General features: G+C 37.2%; 2 protein-coding genes across 7 annotated transcripts; both read right to left on the bottom strand.

Moving 5' to 3' along the window:
• Positions 1-5,712: 5,712 nt before the first annotated feature.
• Positions 5,713-20,980, bottom strand: LOC122530344 (endothelin-converting enzyme homolog). 5 transcript variants are annotated; one of them, XM_043657208.1, is made up of 14 exons: positions 13,307-13,481; positions 13,194-13,220; positions 11,859-11,972; positions 11,315-11,471; positions 10,907-11,116; positions 10,378-10,658; positions 10,088-10,183; positions 9,806-9,976; positions 9,489-9,637; positions 8,951-9,173; positions 8,400-8,859; positions 8,181-8,327; positions 7,963-8,102; positions 5,713-7,848 (listed from the first exon to the last, which is right to left on the bottom strand). In XM_043657208.1, exons 3-14 carry the CDS (start codon positions 11,970-11,972, stop codon positions 7,672-7,674), a joined length of 2,325 nt encoding a protein of 774 aa, XP_043513143.1. In that variant the 5' UTR covers positions 13,194-13,220; positions 13,307-13,481; the 3' UTR covers positions 5,713-7,671. The 5 variants fall into 5 exon arrangements, with proteins under 5 accessions (XP_043513143.1, XP_043513144.1, XP_043513142.1 ...); XM_043657209.1 differs by lacking the exons at positions 13,194-13,220; positions 13,307-13,481 and adding an exon at positions 20,873-20,980; XM_043657207.1 differs by lacking the exons at positions 13,194-13,220; positions 13,307-13,481 and adding an exon at positions 17,243-17,360.
• LOC122530346 lies at positions 16,776-22,746 on the bottom strand. 2 transcript variants are annotated; one of them, XM_043657211.1, is made up of 7 exons: positions 22,689-22,746; positions 22,445-22,554; positions 22,115-22,369; positions 21,765-21,817; positions 21,419-21,499; positions 21,105-21,325; positions 16,776-21,031 (listed from the first exon to the last, which is right to left on the bottom strand). In XM_043657211.1, exons 3-7 carry the CDS (start codon positions 22,175-22,177, stop codon positions 19,830-19,832), a joined length of 1,620 nt encoding a protein of 539 aa, XP_043513146.1. In that variant the 5' UTR covers positions 22,178-22,369; positions 22,445-22,554; positions 22,689-22,746; the 3' UTR covers positions 16,776-19,829. The 2 variants fall into 2 exon arrangements, with proteins under 2 accessions (XP_043513146.1, XP_043513145.1); XM_043657210.1 differs by having other exon boundaries at positions 22,115-22,364.
• Between the last annotated feature and the right edge of the window lie 1,787 nt (positions 22,747-24,533).

The raw sequence follows: 24,533 nt of genomic DNA, 5'->3' as shown, positions 1-24,533 counted from the left end.
TGGAACGGAATGATCCGGTGAACCCTCGTGACCTCTGGTTCACGCGCGAACTTTAATCTAGACATGTGCGCGCTAGCAACACACTGTTTACCGATGCACTGTGCATCTTTTTAAACGTATCTTGGGCGTCATGTCACCAATAATGAGTTAAAGCCGCTGATTTTCGTTCGTTTCACTTTTTACTTCCTACCCGAACGATCGATTTCCGATATTTTCGTTCTTTCGTTCCTTTTTCCCCGTTTCTTTTACAAATATTCTCCTTTCTCCTCTGCGCTTCCCCTTCCAAAAATCTTAACAATCTATCGTGGAAAATAAAAAACGACCCGTTGGATCTTCTCTCTGGTCGTGATCGAAAAGTAATCGGTTGCTAAAGAGGCGACGAAAACGAGCGAACGAATTCGGAAGGAAGAGGCCCGTGAAGAAGAAGAACAGTAACAGAAGAGAAGAAGCGAAACTCGCGTGACAGTGGCAGGCAGCTGGTCGAAGCGTGTTATGTTGTGTTGTGCCGGTAAAACTCGATGAATCCTAAGAGCTTGCTAGCTTGTCAAGCACTGAGTCAGGAGACGCGCGTTCTCATCGCATATATGTCGACACGGAGACCTCCTCCTCTTCTTCTTCTTCTCCTTTCTTCTTTTCTCTTTCTACCCTTTACTCTCACTTACCGTCTCCTTCCCTCTTGCGCACGTATAGGCGCTTTTTCTCTCTCTCGTAGTATCTTACGTATTCGCATGTAGAGGCTGAACGTGCACCCGCTGCCATAGACTGGCCTCCACCTCCTCTTTCTCTTTCTCCTCCACCACCTTCATCGCCGCCACCACCACCACCGCCACCACTACCACCACCGCCACCGCCACCGCCACCACCACCAACATTGACGCCACCACCACCTCCATCACCATTATTGCTGCCGCTGTTGTTGTCGCCATCGCCATCACCACCGACAGCACCATTCCCATTACACTGCCTCTACCACCGACGCCGCCGTCACCACCGTCGCCGCCACCGCCGCCAGTGCCACCACCATTGCCATCGCTGCCACCACTACTACCACCGCTAACAACCTCTCTTCCCTTCCATGGCCATATTCTCCTCCTGTTACTCCTCGTCCTCTTTGCTGCCAGTTTCGCCTCCACCGCTGCCCCATTCTCGTAGCCACCTTAATACGTCTCTACCCCAAGCCTTTCGTTTCCCCTTTCGTCACGCGCCCCTTTCCCGCCAGACCCTTTAATCAGGGAGGTTCACCTTTCTCCTGTCATCCATCCGTTGTATCTTTCTCCAGCAATCCAGCAATCTTCCATCGTAATCTCTTTTAAGCTACCTTCGTGTTCCCCCCCTTCGTTACAATTTTTCCTTCTTTTTCTTCACCTTTTTCTCTTTTTTTTTTTTTTGTTTTCCTTTTTTTCCTTTCGTTCCTCGTAGCTCTTTCACCGCTTGTTACTTCTCCACATTGCTTTGCAAATGCAGCCTATTGCTTGTATATATGCATAACGTTCTCCTCTGTTTCAATACTCGTCCTGAAATGTATAAATTACAATGGCTATTGTTGTAACAATGATAATAATAATGATAATAAGTAATATAGTGTTTCTTTATACTTTATTGAAATCATTGAAAATCAATCGAAGAATTTAAGTAAAATTATCCCCATTTTTTTTATAAAATCTATTCTTTCTTCTCCTGTCTTGTATTCAACGTACGAGTGAATTTTCAAAGTCTTCGAAACAAAAAAAGAATTTGCGAAAATAGATTTAACGCACTTTGATGTATTCAGCATGGGGAGAAAATTTAAAATTCGATTCAAACCCTGCGCCTTGCGATATCTCTTTGGTTCGCAACGATCACGCCGAAAAATCGAATTTTTTGATCAGCGGAACCGAGAGCGCACTGTTTAACTCTGATGGAGTAGATACGATAGCGAAATAGGAGAGAGGAGGGGGGCAAATGGAATGCAGATATAGAAAGGGAGAACAAGATCTACGACTTTTTTTTCACATTTAAAATCCAAATCGATCTTCAAAACAATTCAAATCCTTCGCTGTATCAAACATCGTGCGCTGATATAAAATGCATTACGTGATGCATTACAAAACAGTGAAATCGGCTATTTTTAAACCATGACGTGTACATTTGATACCAGAAAGCAAAATGCGTGTCCCGATCAGCATATTCGGTCGTTGGTTTCCAAACTTGAAGAAAAAAAGAAAAAAAGAAACCTCTTTTCCAACTTCGTCGGACGGTACAAATAAGAAGTTCTCCGCGTTCAACTTTCCCACAAATGCATAAATATTAATCAAGCTCCATTTTCAAGAAACACGATCGCCTGCACGCCTTCAGCTGTAACACAAAATGAAGTTGAAAATTTAGTCGAAAGTCGACTTTTACGAATGTTCGGGGAAACATGAAGAAGATAAAATAAAAACAGACACACACACACACACAAGTGGGTAAAACTACCGTGGTCCACATGTTCTCTAATACCCCACACGTTGCTACTGTCATCTGTCGCGAGAACTGATCGAAAACCGTTGCTGCTATACCAAAAATGACTCGATAATAGCAGGTGACTCCGAAAAAAACGATCTTCGCTCCTTCACTTTTTTTTTTTTCTTCTCTCTGCTATATCATACTAACGAGCTACTACTTTTGGAAATCTTTCTTTTCTGCTGTGTCTTAACACATATGTTGTATAATTTCTCAACATTTTTCAACATGTTCAACGTAACGATAGTTTTGTACTACCGCTATCGTAGAAATTGTACGTGAAACGTCCATATCTGAAATTAATTAGAACGTCACATACAATCTTGAACAAATATTATAAATTTCGTTGCGACACAAAATACTGCTTGTTTTCTACTCTGTCTTGTAAACAAACATGACATTTCAATGAACGTTTTCGTTATCTGACGTTGTCACACGTTATATTAGGAGCCGAGAGAAGTCGATACAGAAAAAGGTATCGCGCATTCTGGACATCTTAAGGTTATCAAGTTGATCAATTTTAAAGCTTTACTCATCAGAAGTAAACGTTGATCTTGCTTGTACATATATTTAAAAAATGATTTAGGTGCAGGAAACGTGTTTTTATCTTCGGTACACCGCTGAATTCGATTTATCAGCAACGATCTCAAAAAAAGATGCACAAATGATATTCCCAATATCTACTGCGCATAATGCGATACGATCAGAAAAATTTGATTTACAATAGCTTGCGAATTAAAAAAAAATCTTTATTTTCTTGAGGAGTTCCTTAATGTTGGAAAAATGTATGTTTTATCTTAAAATAAATGTTCTCCAAGTGTGTGGTTATTGCGTTACACGCTGTTGCAAATCTATCTTTTCGAAAGTCGGTATCGAGTATCGCTAAACAATTTCCAATTGTAATTTTCTTATCAACACATTTCATATACATCCGCATGTTTTATAAAATTCAACTGACAGAGAAGCGATGGAAAATTGAAATTCATCACACCGCCGAGTTTCATGGTATCTAAATTTGTACTTTTGCTATCTATATCTATCTTTGAACATTTCGAAGAATTAATTACCCCAAAATGTTAACTATTCCATAATTTTCTACAAAACTTTTTGGATTCACGTATCGTAGATCGTTTTCAACGAATTACAAATCATATAAAAATGGCGATCACAGACAAGTATTACTCGTACCTGTCACATCGGTTCCAGTTCATTTGAATTTCATGGAAACTATCACATAGAACAACATAGTATGCTGAAAGTGTATTGAAAGACCGTACGAGGAATCTGACCAATTTTCCGTGTACCACCTACACACTGGTGGGTCAAAATACTCGTATGATTCATTCGTCTAGACAGGTATAAGTATAGTACCACAGGGAAAAGGGGGTTGATAGAAGGGAAGAGAAAATAGTGGGGAGGGGGGGGGGGCTAGTGCGTGCACCGTAATAAAGGCGTTTCTTCGTCGAAAATGCAGAACGATTTACCGGAAAGCAGGACCGTCGGCCAGCCAGACGGTGATGAATGGAGAGGCTCACGCACTACTGGTAGTCACGGTGATTTATTTCGACACCTCTGGCTATTACGCTTACAGTACTCCGATTACAACCATCTCGCAAGGCATTCTCCGATTAATATTCTAACAAGCACTTCCATCTCCACCATGCTTGACGATACTTTGCGAACGATGAAAATTGAGATATACGAGTACGACGAAGTCTCGTTTATCGAGACGAGTCGGAGAACACGCGAGAGTTCAAATGACCAAACAGTTTCCGATAATGGATTATTCAATTTTTGTTATTAGCCTGGATAACAGGAGCTTAAATTATTTTAATTTAGAATTTGTAAAACTTACTTAGAAATTTTGGTATGTGTGTAATTTGTAACTTGTAATTCCTAAAATTTCGACGACAATATTGGATCAGGCATGGAAGTGACGTTAGCGAAATTGAAGCTGAGTAATTCGATTCGGCATTATGTTCTGCAAACTAGAAATTATGTACCTACGAAAAGAAATCGAAAATCAATAGAAAGCTTTCAGAAAGGACTATTCAAAACGAAGGTCTTACGTACTGTGATTCGCGAAGGTATAGGAAACTCAGTATAGAAAACTTTTATAAATACATTCTAAGTGTTATATGAAACTTCCTGAAATTTCATTAGCTCTGTAATGAGACACGAGTATCATATTAGTGAAATTTAAAACCAATCTGGAAATGTATATAGAAGTTACAAGCCATTTACTGCTACATTTTCAGATTCTGTGTAACACACATAATACCTATATTCATAAAAGATTTCTATAAGTATTCAAATGCTTCCGTGACCCTGAATACATTCAAAAAGAACGAGTTTTCTTTTACATTTTTAATTTACTCATCATCTTAGATACCTTAAAAGTGGTTAACATAAAGAATTAAATCGTTTGTTTTACACAATATCTTCGTATCGACAGAACTTGCTCGTATCTTCGCGTCATAACAGAAACGTTATTTGTCAGCACACTTACTTACCATTATCTAGCGATATGTGGAAACTGTTTGATTAACAGGTCTTAAACGTGTCAACGTCGTCGAAAAAATGAATTTATTCAAAATTACAATGCTTCTAAAACTGTTTCCCTAATTTCTTAAGTTTTTAAAATTATTCCACACTCTCGTTCAAAATTGTTAAAATACTTACAGAAAAAGATAAAACTTGACGAATGTCGTAATAAAAATCTCATGAATTACACGTATAACAAATTGAAATACTGCCATTGTTCATGTAGGAATTTTTCTTTTTATTTCTAGTATCATCTGCCGTCACATTTGCGACCTATAAATTAATGGAAATAATTTGTTCACGTTAAATTTCTAATTTCTCATTAGTTGTTCGAATTCTTGATTTGTATTCTATTCATACAATTACTAGTTAGATACGAATGAAAGAACTTACCAATTTAAAAAGAAAAAAAGAAAAAAGAAATATCTCTTTCTAACACAGAAGAATAATTTCACAAGATCATAAAATTAGAAATCAATTACTTTGTCTATGCATTTCTTGCACTGTTTGTCTGTGGCATTTTTTTCTTCTTTTTTTTTTTTTTTGACAAAATAAATTAAGAATCCAATATCAGTTTTTCATGCTAATCTTCGCTCATGGGAGAAGAAGGAGAAGCCAAAGGGAATAAAAATTACGCAAGTCTCTCGTGTCGCATTTTTCTTTCCTGCAATTAATAAAATCTTCGTGTTATTATTTAATTTATCCTTTATTTGATTTACACGTGCGTCGTTAAGAAAGATATGTTTTCGAACATTATACAATATTAGAACGCCCGGCACAATTGTTAATTTCGAAACATTTCTTGTTCAACGCACGAAATTGTTTTCCCGATCATTCTTGCACTTCTTTGTAAAGTATGTAATGTACGTAAAAGATAACAGACGACTGTCATCAACTTTACATTTCATTCGTCATCGAATGAAGAAAGGAAATTAGTCGAGCATGAAATATACAATATTTTTCGACGATCATCTTTCTTTTGTTAATCACGAACGTTCGTTCGATGGTTGAAAGAACAACAAAAATGAATCTTCGAGATATATTATTTATAAAGATAAATATTTAGATCTTCCAATAAATTTGTGCTTGGACGATTTCACTTTTGATTCTGTTCTTATTATTTTCAAATATCAGGCTCAAGTATTCAAGATTTTAAATGCCTATTTTATCAATAAATCTTCTGTTTCTTCTAACTTCTTCCACAAATTTTATCCATATTTATTTCAGATTGTTTTAATGAAAGAGACTTCTGATTCATTTAATTATCGAATATACTTTTAAACGCATTTAAAAATACTTGCTCGAACGTCCGTAGAAACATTTTGAATTGCACTCCTTGGCTCGACATACCGTTTCTATCCTATATATAACTGTATAGCATGTAGTTTGTTTAGAAAATTAAATTTCTTAAGCTTATTGCTAGAGCTTAACTTCCTGCCTGCAGAAATCACAGCAATATGCCGTTTATAATCGCCATGGCTCATCGAGATCGGTGAGAATCGCTGCTTCAGCACAAATGGAACAGAACAGAAAAAAATCCCAACTGAATAAACTATTTCTTTGTTTTTACAACTGCACATCTTTTTACTCTCTTTTTTTCTTCTTTTTTTTTCTTTTTTTAAATTGCTGCTGATCTGTTTCTTCTCGTTGCTTGTAGGAACGAATGCACTGTGTCAACTGGATGGAGAAATATGAATGTGCCTTTATACTCTGCAGATATATACAAGCGTTGTTAAACGTGTTATGTATGCAGCGTCAACGTCTTTAACGTGTACTCGAATCGTACGATTCGAACGGATAATAATGATTTCAAGTATAAAAGTGAAAAATCACTTATCACGTAGAAGTGCGCGCTTTTGTTTACGGGTAAAACGACGATCAGAAGTTGGTCGGTCGATTGGTTCGATGGATTAAATCGTCCCCAGTGATCACGATGAACCACAGTGAATTTACATCGACGCGTTGTATGGCGCGTTTCGAATATATAGTGGTGTAAGGAAATTCAACGATTCCGTGGTCTGGCTCCAGAACTGGCCTTATCGATTATTTTGAACGAAAAAAAAAAAAAAAAAAAAAAAAAAAAAAAAGAATCGATACAACACTGAACGCGTGTAAGCCGACCTTCGATCGATGTTTGATTTATCCGAATTACGAAATCTCAAAAGTTGATCCGATCCTATTGAAATTACATATAACTCGTTCGACGTTCGCTGAAACACACACTTGAACTCGCGCAGATTCAATTCTCCTTATGATTCTGATGCCTTTGAATAAATCAGCAGTGCGAATCAGCAAATGGACGTTTAACATTTCACACTGGATAAAATCACATGGTCGCAACGGGATTCGTTGCGCTCGTCGCTTCTATCTCTCGTTTCTTTCATTCGTGGAATATTCAGGCTTCGCGTATCCCATGTGCGTACACGATCATTTGTAAAAGATCGCTAGTTTGCTTCTTCTCGTTTACGTTACTTTCTACTCGCAACGGTCAAATAAAAGTGAAAAAGATCGAAAACAGTGACGCTCGTTGCTCTGGAGATAGAAGCGCGAAGCGATCTGAATTTTTGCAATGACTCGTTCCGTAAGATACCGGCAATGAAATTGAACGATACAAGTTCCACACAGACAATCCAAGAGAAAGACGCATTACCACACTTCACATTTGTGAACCGGATTCATTCGCGATCCTTCGGGACAGTTAAACTCAGTTGCAAACTCCGGTAGATTTGAGAGTGACCCTATCACTCTATATTTTGGCGGACAATGGGAATCTTTCTTGATTTGAAGAGCTATTGCCTCGGACATTACAGAGGAACACCAAACCTAATAGCAATAAACCATTTCTTTAATACAGCAATGCAGTAAAAATAAAAGAGTTTAATATCTGTGTATCAAGCAATTGAGAGAATTGAATATCATAATTAAAAGATCATTCACCTGGGCGAAATTTAGGAAGAATAATTGTCGATGTGTCAAATTAAGACCAGGCAGAGGTAATTGATCCTTGTAGCTCATAGGCGTTGAAAGATACGCATGAAACGCTGCTTTGAGACCACCATTATCTGCAATATTTTCTCCTAAAAGAAATCAATTCCATTGGTCATGATGTGTAATCTTAAAAAATATCATTCAGTCTAATTATTAGTGTAACTGACCCAATGTTTGCCGTCCATTCACGCGTCGACTATGTATTTCAAAATTGCCGTACTGTTCAACGAAACACTCAGTTCTGTTTTTAAATCTCTCTATCGTAGCGTTATTCCACCATTGATTCAAGTTTCCATGCAAATCGTATTCCCTTCCTAAGATTGTGAAAACGATAAATAGAGAGATATAAAGTCAAAATGAAAATATAGTAGAAAATACGCCAATACCTTGGTCGTCGAATGCGTGAGTCAATTCATGCCCCATGACAACGCCTATACCACCAAAATTCAAACTATTAGGATTCTCTATATCATAGAACGGACTCTGTAGGATACCAGCGGGAAAAACCATTTGATTTTTCGTAGGCCAGTAATAAGCGTTCACTGTGGGAGGCGTCATTATCCAAGTAGTTTTATTCACAGGCTGATTGAGCTTCTCTAGATTTTTTCGCAAATTATACTTGTTCACCCGTATGTTGTTTTGAAAATACTCGTTCTTCTTTATTGTTAGATCATTGTAACGTTCGTCGAGTTCGTTCGGTTTCAAGATGAAATTCGGAAACCCGACCATATCGGTGATCGCATTCGCTTTCTCTTCGGCTGCCCTCCTCGTCTCCGCGTCCATCCAATCGAGGTTTTTCAAGTTCTTGGTAAAAGCTTTGCGCACTTGATCGATCATCTTCTCCGCCTGGAATCGATTAAATCACCGTTTAAAGCCGACATCGCTCTTAGGAGCACGTACATCTATTATCATTGAAAAATATTGAATGTGAATTAACCATGGGTTTGCTCTTTCCATGGAAAACTTCTCTAACGAACATCGCACCAATTGCAAAACCCATCGCATTATGCGTATCGCTGACGCAATAACGCCATTGCTCCTCGCGGCCCTCCGAGCCGATCAAAGCTTTCCTGAGGCCCTTGTAAGCGTCGCGAAACGGTTTTGACAGGCAGGCGGTTAGAGTTCTCACGGTTTGCCAAACCAGATAATTATTCAGTATCCTGTTCGGGGGAAAAGAGAAAGAGAAAAAGAAAAAGTAAAAAAGAGGAGGACAGAGAGCAAAAAATAGAGTCGAGATGAGTCGAAACCTAACTTTCAGACCCGCGAAACTCGAATCTTGAAACTCGAAATGATTATTCTTTTCCTGCCTCCTTTTTTCTAAGGAGCATTGTCTATTTCATCAGCAACTAAAATCGAGAAAAGTTTCGAATTTCGAGAAGTTTCGAGATTTTGAGAATCCTATCCTTAACAAGGTGAAAAAGATAAAAAGAAAGGAAAATGGATTAACCAACGTAGATTTTCGAGAGAATACTCACACTTTCTTATCGTTCGTTTTGTTGTAGTCTAATACCAGCTTGGACAATTTGACGAAATATTCTGGAGCATTGTTCACGATCGTTGTTTCGTTGGTCATCTTTATGTTAACGAGCCCCGTTGCATTTTGAAAATAGTCCAACCAAGATATCTACAGTTAATCGAGTAGTTAGGAAATAACACGAAATAACAAGGGTACAGTGGAATCTCGATTTTCGGTACGAATTACAGAAAAATCATAATTCCCATTGTATTTAACTATGAACTAGTGAAAAGTCAACTGTGCGACAAATGAGAAAATGCAATTCAAAATACTTACGAAAGGCGCTTTACGTTGCAATTCCTTCAAAGACATCAAATTGTAAAGCTTCTCTTTGTCCCGGCGATCCTCCAGTGGTGTCATAATACTCGCCAACTCCGTCTCGAACTTTATCACATCGTCCATCTGTTTCCTTGTCGAATTTTCCTTTCCACCTAGCAGCACGCCTATCTGCAAACGTGTACGAGTACCTGTACTCGATTCACCGGTTACGAGATTACAAGGTGCCGAAAATGAAGGAAATCGAGGTAAACGAAACGAGGTAAATCATTGCCATTGTACCTTCGTCATGTATTCCAAGTAAGCGGCCAACACTTTATTACTAGTGACGTTTAGGTAGTTGTCGGTGGTTGGCAGCGTTAAACCTCCTTGATCGATCTTGAAAATATAAATCATTTTGTATATTAATTGTATATCATTTGAATTGTTCGGGAAACTTTTAACATTTTTGCCAGTTGATCTCGTCTACTATCTATTCTAGGTATTATATTGTTTCGACGAGATTTCAAGAGAATTGTTTATTATGTAACTAAATGATACTGATTCCAGTTTGATACCAAATGGTGCCTTACCTGTATAATGTGTCTGCTGCTATTCCGATCATCTTCGTTTACCGCCCATGCAAACAAACCATCCATGTTATAAACATTTTGCAGAATATGCATAGTATTCTGCAAGGACCACTGGCTAACATTGAATTTCCCAGAAATGTTCCAGCCACCGATAGAATCCAATAAATCCAGCATCGGTTTCGCGCCAAGTGTTTCGATTGTATCATTCGCGTCCATACAGGAGAGAAAGTAATATTTTGCTTTCTTCTCGGCCTTTGACTTCATTTCTTCGAACGGTTTTCCTGCAATTACAAGAAAGGAAAAATGAAAGAGTCAGCAGAGAACAGCAGAGTACGAGTCTGATGTCAGCTTTGTGGAAAACAGTGATTTTATGGAAAAAGTAATTGAGAATTAAATTTAATAGATTCCATCAAATTTGAAACATCCTGCATATTTATATATTTAGATCTACAAGCCTTTTTCCCCAAAAAAATTACTTAATTACCACAAGCATTCACAAAGTTACAGATGGTTCACTTTTTTTTTTTACCAAGAACATTCTTTATAACCAGCTGATTGTCTTGCTCGAACTTATCGAACGTTCCCCACATGCTGTTTCCCTCTGGTATGGGGTTTTTCTTGATCCAACCACCACACGCATATTCATAAAAATCGTCACACGGATCGACCGAAGGATCTATGCTATTTATAATGGAGGCGGCTACCGTGACACAGTGTTCAGTTAAACAGGGTGTACCATCTAAAACAAGATCACACATCTAAATACTCTCCTTCCAGAGATTCTACCCACAATAATTTATACTGTTACTTAAGAGAAAAATAATAAATTTCTAAAAAGAAAAAAGACACATTGCTAGTAAAACAGTAATTAAAACAAATAATTAAACAATTATTATGATATAATATACAGCAACGTAATATTTGTTTCATAGCTCACTTTCTCCGTGCGAGGTGACATGAAGTATTTGTGCCTCGTCCCAGCTATTCTTGCTGCTGATGACTATCGACAGCATCACGACCATCAATAAAAATCCCGCGCAAATGATGAAGAGACATCTTTCGAGTGGACTTCTAGCTCTCCACAGCGAGAATCCCTATTTACCAAAAACACACGAACAGATGTAAATTTGTGAAGATAAAATCAAACTCGAGTCTCTTAAAATTAAAGTCTTCAACAGAGTTCCATGTTGTTCTCAGCCACAGGCTCTCTCTAACTTCGCTTATAGTATAAATTTAGTTCTACGCTATGTAGAACAGTATGTACATAAATCAAAAGCTCCTTTCACAGCTATTCTTCACAAACTTATCACTAGACTAGAAAGGTCAGAATTTTCGAATCGCGCTACTCACGTTATATACTTAATCTGTGAATATCTATCAATGCTCGACCCAAAACCTTCCGACTTGAAGCAACTATGTACAAATACTTTACTTTCTTGAAATTCTTTCGCTTTTCCGCGCGAGGAAAGTAGGGAACCAACCGAATTGTATCTGATGTGCGTCGCCGAAGTGCTGATACCCTCGCTGTTCAAAGCGACAGAGCCGATGCTGCTGTTCTCCTCGTCCTCGAACTCGGCCTGCTTGTACATCATCATCTGAAACAAAATCATAAACAAGCTAGAAAACGTGGTCGTTCACAGACACAAATTTTACTCAGTTTCGTGTTCAAATTTTCTTTATCAAAAATAAAGATATTAATGAACAAGAGCAAATGACATTTTTCTTTCTACAAACGATTGCGGACTTTTCACATTTATTAAAAATTGCAAGAACATAAAGAACGCACGTAATGTGGAAAAATATACAAAATATCCAAAGAATAATAGGACAAAGTCGCCTAATGTGAAATGTATTTTAAACAACATAACTCTTGACTAAAAGCACCTTTCTTGAATTTTCTTTTACACATTTTTAAAGTATGACAAAAAAAAACATCGCAATCACATCGAAGATAAGCTAAGGTCTTATATTAGGCGACTACGTTACTTGTTATAATATTGAAAAAATAGAACTTAACTTCTTTGCAACTTCTCTGAACTTTACGTATATATGAATTCATAGTCTGTTGTAATCAGAAACAACGGGATTGCAGTCTTTTGATTCTTTCAAATCGAACGGAAGATGAAAGGATCTTGCGTTAGATCAAGTCAAATCGGAATGAAACAATTTTAAAAAAACACCACGGCCAAGAACAAGAATTAAGCGAAAAAAACATACGGTATCTTGAAGTGTCGGTAGCGGGAGCACAGTGTGAAAATTCACTGACGAAATTACTCATGGTGATACGTTTTTAGACGAAACTAAAAATACATACCGCCGAGTAAACTTTAGGTTACAAACACCTGGATTTCTCATTCGTCTTTCAAATGAAACGGAAAACACGATTGTTCGTGAAGTAAACATTTCTGAAATAGCCGAACTTTCATTCTAATCAGGGAATTGCTCAGAATGGAATTGAGTAGAATCAGTTACGACGTACATCCGATCCCCCGCAGTATTCTTCAATTTGACTGTAATTCGTACATTCGCAATTAAGCTATATATATCCCGACGATATATTTCAACAACGAGTGAAACCCTCAATGTCATCGCTGCGAGAATGAAAGTAAAAATTATCGGCGGAATACTAAAAAAAAAAAAAAAATTTATCAATTGGAAATTTGCGCAATCTTCCATTTTTTAAATACCATTACATATATTGGACTTTCTTCTTACATATGATTGGTGAACTACGGATCTTTACATATTTACATGGGAGATCTAAAGATAAAAGAGTGTGTCAAACATGCAAAAGTATTCAAAGATTCAAATCTTACTCGTCTGTTTGGGTTCCACTTCTTGAACTGCATTTATAAAAATATGAATTTGCATAAATATATGTATACATATATACAAATGACAACTAGAGTTTGTAGAGAGACTGACTGACCGAAAAATCTTTAAACAAACGCAATGATCGAACGAAGAAAGAAGCAACGATGAGAGAACACTTGGTGAAAGAAACACAACCGAACGCCTGTGTCGAAACTGCAAGCTACTGCACGCGGCAACTGCACGCGTGCAAATACGAAGATCTGAAGAAGCGCGCGCACGCGTCCACAATCGAGTTGCTTGTTTCGTCTCTGACCTCCTAGCAGGAAACGGACACTTGTAGCCTCGTTAATACGATCAGAATGCTTCTCGTCTCGCATCGTGTTCCGCTATATATTCACGACGCTCGCATCTGAGGAGGAAAGCGAGGCGGTATGGCCCATTCGTTGGAATGAAACGAAATTTCAAGAGGCCGGGGCAGAGAGGAGAGGATCCCGAGTACAAAACTTTAGCGACGGATCTTTTTTTTTAGTTTCCGAGATATACAATAAAAAAGAAACTACTTTGGGTACAGTGGATTGAATTTTGCCTATACCATACTCTGTATTATGGTGTATCTATTAGTCAGCGTCGTATAATCATCGTGGTCGCTGTCAACTGTCAAATAATTGATGACGTAATTGAGCGATACTGTCTTCAGTTTCTACAAGGTGTTATACTTAAAATCCAACATTGAAGAACTTTATCAACGTTTTATAGATAATTGGTGACCGGCCGATTAAAATAAATGAAATAAAAAAAACCCAACCCAATTTCAATACGGGTCAAGCTGATAGAGAACCTAATTAAATATTACATCTGTGTAGAAAAAATTCAGTGTTACTGAAATTTGATATATAGTCAGAGTTTAAGTGGAACATCCTACAGGCTGGTATCATTAGCATGTAGACAGTTTTACCGATAATAACTAATACATCATTAATTGTTTTACTGGTCGTGTCTATATAGGTATATAGAATTCAATGCATCATACTTGAAGTTTTTTATTAACATCTCAAAAACTAATAAAGATCCGCCTCTAAATTTAGGATCCTCTCCCTCTTTCCACAATTCCCTCAAAATTTCGTTCCATTCATTCCGCACTACAGCCGCGGATCGTTCCTTTTTTAAAATAATTATGACGATTGAAGAGTCCATAACAAGAGTGACCATTTTCCAGGAAGACAAAAGAACTCTGTTCAATGTATTTCATCTTTTCTTTCTTTGAAATTGAGGCTCTTGAGGAAAATTTTTATGGTAATGATATTAATTTTCACAAGTCAAGATACGGATCGTTTTTTTTTTTTTTTTGGTAATATTCGTTCATTTGTTATGAATGTAGATTCTGTTCGTTAAAATGCATCAAGAGGTTGAAAATTTGGATCGTTTTCGTTACGAGCTTTTTAATTATTGTATTCCATATGATTGCTCGATCACTAGCTATACAACCGTGCGATTCTGCGTGCCATATGACACCAAAATGCGTCAATGACACAGTATTATCAGGCGATAACGAGAAAAATTTGTTCTGGCCTGTGCACGCGTGTCATACACGTATAGATGTATACGATAATATACACAATATTGTATACACCTACACACGACAATGAACGCGATCGTCTCCTGTGAAAGTCCATTGTTTAAAAAAATGCAATTCACAATGCCAAACCAATTTACGACGTCGTGTCTATAATTCTAACTACAGTTCACTATAACGCTTATATTCGAAAGGACAGAAAGATAATAAAATATAATTAAGAGCCGGGCGGATCAAGATTCCATTTTCATCGATTCTCTCAAATCAATTCAATCAAAATTCAAAGTTCAATACTGCTCGATTTAGCCGAAGTAACGTTTCATGTGTTCAATACGTATCACTCACCTTCACCGACATTTTGGCTTGATCGCGTAATCACCAATTCGCGCACTATCACTTACAATTTATCGATTCACTGTACCGAGGACGAATTCTAGGCTTTGACGATGTGACGGAGGGAGTTTCGGTACGGTAGAGTGACGGGGCGAGGCGGGAGAAAATGGAGGGAAAGGGAAAATGGAGAGAGAATCAAGGAGAAGAGAGGTATTACTCGAAACTGTACCGTCCTCGAGGACTATGACATTTTCCAGCGTTTTCCTCGGCTCAGCCACTATATCGGCGCTCCTAACTTTCCGTGGCTCTCTCTTATGGGGATGCTTTGACGCACCTCCAACCCCCCTACCAATCTTCTCCCAATATTGATTTCCTCCGAGGCTGGGTACAACCTGCCATCTTTTACCGTCACTTCGCGCCGGTAACCGTGTCGTTTACCATCCTGATCCAACAGTATTATCGTATTTCTCCTATTTATTCTTATCTATACGAATCTGACAAACGCGCGTTACTTTTCCAATTAATTGCGAATCGTACTTGTTCGTGTAAAGAAAAAAAAAAAAAAAAACAGTATTTCCCTTTCTTCCTCGACCATCACTCCTCTATCCTTTTATCTCTATTTATCTGTCTCTCTTTCGCTGTTCAGTGAGAATAAAATAATTTGATCGCAAGTAGTTTCCCTCTTGCGCAACCGGTAACGCATTATCATATCACAATAACTTTATTTCTATAAAAGAAAAAAAAAAAATTCTAACGAACGATTTAAACGTGCAGGTAAACCAAAGACGAACAGAAATTAGGAAATTGAATTTACTGCGTAAAGAAGATGATATACAGATACTTCAGAAAGTCTTCGTACATACAATGAACAATTATCGACAATTAGAATATCATCGAATTTTCAGGAGAATTTCCTGTTAAATGTGAGAATTCTAAGCCGAACAGGAAAATTATCGACACTTTAAACTGTTATAACGAAAAATCTTAGATCTATCAATCTTATACTCATTTTTATAAAACGTGAAATTTCCACATCCAAAATCCTGCGTTTGTTTTTTTTTTCAAAGATATTTTTACGTCATTTTAGAAAGTAATGATACTTTTTCTTTCGAAAATTTTGCAAATTCAAACTAAAAAATTTTTTTTATAACTAACTTCACCACAAACTCTTAGGGTTAAAGTATTCCCTTTACGACGATCGCTTAAAAATCTGTTGTACGATATTTTTTATAGAGTTAATGGGAGTTTAAAATATCGATAATTTTTCGTCGTGCGTACGGAGGCTTTCTGAAGTGGCTGTATGCACTTGTAAATAGACTGCGGATATTTATGGATCTTAAAATCTAAATTTACACGAATATCCACAGTCTACTTATAAAGAATCTACTTTCAAACAGTCAATGTTCAATGTGAGAGAAATAAAAATTCAGTTGAAACACGCAACCTGGCTAAAGTACAATTGATGAGTTTGCAGCAATAAGAAAGCAGCTCCGCGTTTAAATTGCATTCATTGGGACAGATTTTATATATAGAATTGGCGAAGATTGGGAAAGATTTCAAATGTCAAAGTGAACTACGAAATCGATTGCAAGTTAAAAAGTGACGATGATTCTGAATTCATTTATGTCGCGTCTTATTGCAGCAATCCCTTCAACTGATTCACTTTGAAAGTCTCTTATGTGAATAAATATTTTGTCTTTATTTCAGCAAAGACAACCCTTTTCGTGAGGTACAATATATCTTACAGTATATTAATACGAATATGATTGCACGTTACGGTGAGAGGATCATTCGGACTATTTATCGATCGTTTAGGGCTATAACACGCAAACTACGCACGCACGCAAAATATAGTGTTTCCTGAATCTACAGAAGACCCCCCGTAATCCGGAACGATAGTAACTCGGCATGTTACTTTATACCTTATGCGTTATTTAATTAGCGTTTTCTCATTCGATTGGACTGTTAAAACAGTTCATCCATTCGGATCGATTACAAAAAATAATTATGCATGTATGTGCATACACACGCACGCGTTTTGTGTGTAATTCTTATATAATTATATATAATTTTAATAAATAATACTATGTATATATAATATCTCCTCTGTTACGAGATCGATCGACTTGCTCTATTCGACATTACCTTATCTAACGGACTCGTTATTGGCACGTACACTGTTTTCTTTGGACCGCTGTTACAATCGAAAACTTCGGCATCGGAAACTTAGAAACGCGATGGTACGTGAAGGCGCGATTTCTGCTTTCGACTGTACTCGACGTGTTGCAAAAATAACTGCAACTCTAACACGCAGCTTTCGTCGGGCAAACCTGACTAAATGATTTCGTCTATCCGCAGCGACCTATCCGTGCCTTCTCGTTTCAAGATCACACCGGAAAGCTATGACAAGTCCATTTTTATCGATCTTCTCTCATTTCCGTCTTGCTTAGTAGTTTAAATATGGTTAAACAACGGAATAGATACAAGCCCTCTGAAAATAAGTGATTTTAATTTGGTTGGTTTTTAAAGTGAGTTAGTTCGAAGTGAGGAAATAAGAAAAAGAAACGTAATTTCGATGTGAAAGTAATTGACAACATATTGAATATTATAAATTGATCTTTCGTAAAAATGTGACTTATCATCTCTTATACTTGTGATCTTTCTCGTTTCTAACACTGTTAGTGACACTGATCGATACATACAACCCATTTTGCACCAGCATTTAAGTGTATGTATAAGTTGAAAAGGACAATAATCGATAAGTAAAAAGAAAGGCATTTTGCAAGCTATTGCGATCCGTAAACGACGATTCAAAAAATTTAATTCCTATTAGATTTCCTTTTCGTGGGATTTCCCGCGTTTCGTACCATCGGTCGCCCACTTGATCTTCCTTAGCTTACTCTATATCCATGAAAGTCCTTTTTTTTTTTTTTTTAGTATCTCAGCTGTCGGTCAGCCATTTATTCTCAACACACGTAACACACATACATGCACACATATATATATCCGCTTAAAAGTATCCGGACGTATGCTCACTTTTAAAATGATGTAATTTAATTACAGAGTAGCAAAGATTATATATTGATAAATTACAAATAGATACTTTGACGCAAATAATTAAAACTCATTATTCTTTGTTGAAAGTATTACTTTTGATCATTAGTTTCCCATTAAAAAAAAAAAAAAACACATAAAAATTGAATGCTTAAAGTAATTTCATACGAGACATAATGTATACCATCCGTACACGTATTATAGTCCAGATATTTATGAGCGGCAATATAATCTCTCGCTCTCCCAATCCTATCTGACAATGCAATAATCGTAAAACTATTTTGTAGCATATGCGTATCTTAAAATTAATAACGTATTACATACATCGAATTGCTGCGTTCCTCGAAGGATGTCAATGAAGAATCATTAAACGTTCCCGAAACTGCATCAACGTGCACATGAAAGAAATACGTAACACGTAAAAGACGTTCGATTGAACTGAGAAAGCAAAACGAGCGACGGTTCCATCGTTAAAAAAAAAAGAAAAAAAAAAAGAGGAACAGAACCGATTTCACTCGAACTCCATCCCCTTGATTTATAATATCTTCCTTTGAAAATACGGCGTATGAAATAGTCTATAATATAACTTTTTTTTAACCTAATAATTAGAATTAGAAACTGTTCTGTGGCTTTGTAAAGTACGACGTTCGTGCGAAGATTAGAAAAAGGTGCGCTAACGAGTTATTGGCATACCGATACGTTCATGTAGGACGATTAAGTACAGCGTCGAGCGACGCCCTTGTGCGTAATTGGAATTGGTTTGAGCTCGTTCGTAAAAGGAAAGAAAAAGGAGATATGTAATCGAGTATTTATGTTAACCGATTAACATTACAGCTCGGAGCGATCGTTCGAATTCGAACGGGACATTGACCGAAGATTTCTGGCAGTATCACGTATCGTAAAAAACGAGATCCAATCAAGTCACGCGTTATGGTAACGGCTGTTGGGTAGATAATAAATTATCCCGTAACCGATAAATAATCGAGACAAACTGAACAGTATTAAATATGGTCCCGTGAGCCTCTTGTTCGAATTACGAGAGAATCTAGTGTATCATATACATTCGTATAAATATCGAACGTACTGGCGACTCTTAATTCTGGCTTCGCGACACGATCTCCACGAAAATAAATGTACATCGAACGAAACATTTTCAAACATACGTAAATAGTTTAATGCAGTTGAACTCCATACGTATTGAGACAGACAAATAGATAGACAGACAGATAGATAGATAAAGAAATAGATAGATAGATGGATAGATAGATAGATAGATAAATAGATCGATTGATTGATTGATCGATAAATGGATACACAGATAGATATATAGAGAGAGCCAAGAAGAGAGAGACATAATAATAGACATGTATATCAAAAAATAGACAATCCATAGATTAAGCATTGCTTCTCGTTCGACAAAGAATCCGAAAAAACTTGGCTCAAATGACACACGCACCAATCTTCAGAAAGTTGGATAAGAAAACAATACTGCGTTCATTTTGTTATATCGATTACAGGAGAACTTTGTGGGATGAAAGTTTGATCACGACTCGTGATATCAATATGACCGATTTCGGGGTAACGCGATCATACACGAATACGCGTGAATCAATAACGTGTACAAGAATAAGCACTACATATATACGTAGTACGATAGCAATGTATTCCATATAACTGCTCAGTCCAGTGATTTCGATCTGTCTAACCTAAATTTACTTTCAAGATCAGAATTTGTACTAGTGTTTACGAGACGAGAATGAGACTGTTCGACTTTCTCGATATTCTCCATCGAGAAGGACGCGCCATTGGAACCGAAACACTCTAATATCACATTATTGGATGGATTTGATTGAAAAGAACTCGCACTAACATCAGCCCCCTCTGCTAAAGAGCTTTTGTTATGGGACACATCGACAGATGTTGTGGCTGGCTCTGTGTTAATAAGTCCATCACAGGAATGGGGCAAAATTCTCGAGAAAGCCCTCTGAACGGAATATTCCTCGCATCTCTCTTTATCGGCGTATCTGCCGCTTGCCTTTAAAGAACCACCGTACACTCGACGACCCTTCCTCGACTCCGAATCGAAATTTTCCGACCAATCCATCGATTTCGTGTCGTCGAAGCCCGTCGTTGTTACCTCCGACGTACTTTCACGCTCCTCTTCCAAATTTTTCTCAATTCTTTCGCTCGTGTCTCTTTTTACTTGACTACCGTGCGCTTTGGAAATGGAACGATCGTCCGACTCCCAAATACCTTGTTCTCTACTACTACCAGCCGTGCAATCGACATTTACCATCGTGTATCTTTCGGTATTCGACACTTGATAAGTTTGATTCTCCGGGTCCGAAGTGTCTGACGACTTGTCCATCGGGTATGGAACACAATTTATGGAACTAGCTTGGTACAGAGGATTAAAGGTATCCCTGGTAACGAACGATTGTTCCTGATAGGCAAAAGGAATGCATACATTTTGCCTCATAGTTCCCTCTGTCACCGTGCAATACTGCGGAAAATGCGCGAATGGGATACCGTCTCGACCGTCGACCTGCCGTGAACTCGTACCGCCATTCGCGTATTGCACGCTTTGATCTAAACTGTTATTCAATCTCGCAGAGAAGTTGCAGGTATAAGAGAAACATTGGGGCACGTTCGAATTCGTTGGCGCGATGCTCGGTGATCGCGCGTTTGTCGATTCTGGCGATGCCGGATTTGATACCTTACCACGTGTTTGAGCTATCACAGTTTCGTAGCTTGGAGGCGGACCGTATAACTGATAGTACGGGCAGTTCGCATCGTTCAACATAACGCTCATATTCTGGTAATGGGTGGACGTTGTCGCGTTGCCGGTGTAACCAGGCATTGCTCCGTTTCTCTGAGGGCCTAAGAACACAAATCAATTGATCAACATTGAATACGTCGCGATTATTTATACGAGTCACGGGTGTACACTCGCCTTTCCACATACGATGCAATAATACAGTGTTTCTCGCTGAATTGTACGTAATGCGAGCCCTCTGTCCCTGACACGTCGGCCCTCGAAGAGAATTTTGAGCTCGTGCATTCGAGGCTCTGGTGGGAATAGCCGACGCAGCAGCTCTGTATCTTCCTTGTAACCAATATCGATACCACCAGCCACCACCGGAGCATACCAGGAACATAATTATAACTAGTATCCTACGACGAGAAATTGTAAGAAAATTGTAAGATTCTGATCTCTTTGGACAAAATCATCATAATTAGAACGATCTGATAAACTGTTTTGCGCACCAATAATACCACAAATGATGAAAATGTAGCCCTGGTGATACGCAACAACCAATACCGCAACAATATTCGGTTCTAGAACATCTAAAACGAATGCACGTGTATAATTACATGTTTGCTCCTGTTATGCCTTACATTCCCTTTAATCTTCCTTTCCTTTTTTTTTTTTCTCTTTCTTCCACCTTCATCCTCTTCCGATTTCTCTTTCTATCTCTCGTTGTTACTTCATTTCTTTAATTACTTTCATTAACCGCCTTAACTTTTGTAATTTAAGAAAAAAAACTCCCCCTCTTTTTGACTTATTATAAGATAGACACATTTATAAAACATATTCATGAAAACTACTCACTCATAGTATTTTATCTCTCCAGGAATTTCAGAGGCACAATACTTTGCTTCTGCCTGAAACAAATTCCTAATTTTAATTCGCAAACTTGCAACGTGCGTACATATGTAAATTACGAATTACTAAATAAGGAAACGAGTTTTCGACTCAATTCAAAACTGACTGTTCATGGAGAAAGTTATTAAAATAGGAAGTAAATACTTGCACGTTACGATGCACTTCCTTTTGCGTGTTTCATTTCTATAATACTTTCTCTAATTAAGAGAGAATACGGAGAATAATTTCTCGTCTGATATTTTTTGATTAAATGACGTCAAAAGCGAGCATGCTGAAACGAAATGAAATTCACTCACGTATATCAAACACTTTGACGTTCCGGCGAATATCGCCAGCTTTTTCTTCGTGTTCCGTACCATATTGTTGATTAATATTTACAGGTTCGTTCTTAACAAATAAAAACAATACGCTCTGCCAAATTGTTTTGATATAATCACCATTTCGCTCCGACTATCATGTGCACACAACATTGCACACCACTTATTGATTTCAATTTCGGAACTTTACAATGACGTCATCAACAACAGGGCTGCCAATATGAATAAACTAAACTACAGTGGATAAATTAATGGGGACCAAACGCCATCAAACGCTGCTTAACAGATATAACAGATTATATACCTTACCTACAACTGAACATTATACGACCGTAGAGGGCATAACCAACAAAGCCTTCAATTTTTTACACGATCGGTATCTCAGAACGTCTGACACCAAATCTCACATCTATGTGCATCTATCCATGAAAATAAAAACATTACATTAATAACGATTGAAATTACAATTAAAAATAACATATAACTGTATTATACCTGATTGTACAGTGTATAATATATATATAATGAATAATAATGATTATTTATATCTCACTATGTATAGGTAATGCAAATAGAGAGCCTTCCAATCCATCCAGGTTTCATCCTTCTTTCTTTACGCGAAATATTTATTAGTTTTATATAAAAATATGAAACTCGAAGTAAAATAGAAAAAAAGGAAATAAGGAATATTATATTAAATATGATGTGCGATATGCCTACAATGTTTCCTGAAATAAAGTCTACAAGATACAGTTAATTATAAATTATTCTCTTTGGTCTATTCTGTTTTTGAGATATTATCATTCGTATGTATGTATAATCCGTTTCACACTCATGCACGTGTATGTACATTTGGTACTTTCCTACAAGTTAATGAATCTGTAACAAATTTATAATAGATTAATGCTTTAAAAAAGTGAGAGTTGAAGGAAAAGCATAAAAATGTCAAATTGTTAGAAAAATTCGCTACAGATAAAAACATTACAACTCCAATAACGAACATTCATTACTGACTTATGGTAATAAATTTTCAAACTGCGATACTCATTATATCTTTTTCTCAATGTCAAAAAATATTTTTATTAAAAAACTAATATATTTTTAGCAGTATTTTCAATAACAAACACTCTGATAATAAGAAGCGCCGAAAAAGAAAGAAAATAAGTAAGTAGCCAAAAGGGCTATTAGCTCATCCACTCAATATAAATCCGAACAATAAACCGAGGGTGGAATATCTTTTCAATTTCGTAACATTAATTTACTGAAATTAAACATAAAATAGAAAATTCTGAAAACCGCGAAGAATGCCTTGTATACTTGGAATAAACTCCTGAAATTATAACAGGCTATTTTACTTTCGCAACGCTAATAAATATTAATTTATGCACTCGTATTAAAATATTCGGAACACCAATTACGAGAATCCAATGCAGCAGTAATGAAGGCTGCTGACAATCACCTCTGTGCAGTTTTTTAACTGCATTAAGTGATTCAGGAACGTATCTGCACAATTTCAATGGAGGGAGTTTGGGCATTTTATAAACGTAACACTACATAAAGAAACGCGACATTTGTTATCAACGCAACACTAAGAAAGTAATCGAAACAATCACGATGAAAAAGCATAGCAACATTAACTTTTAAAACGAAATCTACTTCAATTACGAAAGAAAACTACTTCAATTTAAGGAATTCAACTATTCGCGACTATTTCAATTATTCGCGATAAAGATAAATAGTAAATTTAACAAATTTCTAATTTAGTTCTAATGTCACTTAACAAAAGATACTAGAAAGAACAATCGCGATATTTTACAATTCGCAACACTATAGCAGATGCAATCTGAAATAAACATTCTAATTCACAACGCGGAATTTTGATTAATTCATAACTCTAATAAAACCCGCAATTAATTTCTCGAAACGCTAATAAAAAATCGCGATTTGCCCAATGTTATGATGGTAGACATCAGCCAGAAAAAAAAATACTACTACATACTACCAGAAAAAAAAAATACTACTACTACATATTACAAATTCTAAAGGCGAGCATAGTGACAAAGTAGTAACAAGAATGACTTTCCATGCTTTAGATGGATTTCCCATCCAGAGGATGATAAGCCATTTGTTGCAGCCCTCTTCTATGGCAGTTTGCCGGGCCTCTTCTTTTCTTCGGGCGCGATGCCCGCTGAAACTTAAATCTAGGCTCGAGGCTTTCTAATCGCAGAAAATAACTTATAAAGGTGAAATGAAAAGATAAACCGCGGAAACTGACCCCCGTACACATGAACGACCATCGATCATAGTGATCGTTGTCCGTTCGCACGTGCGTGCTCGAGCAATACCTACATAAACGTTCGTTTCGGGACCTACTCGCGACCTATCCGCGACCGCGACC

This window comes from Frieseomelitta varia, unplaced genomic scaffold (assembly GCF_011392965.1).
Source record: "Frieseomelitta varia isolate USP_RPSP 00005682 unplaced genomic scaffold, Fvar_1.2 scaffold_34, whole genome shotgun sequence".
NCBI classification, from domain to species: Eukaryota; Metazoa; Arthropoda; class Insecta; order Hymenoptera; family Apidae; genus Frieseomelitta; species Frieseomelitta varia.
The sequence above is the reverse complement of the archived record's forward strand: the minus strand, read 5'-3'. Positions and strand labels throughout refer to the sequence as shown.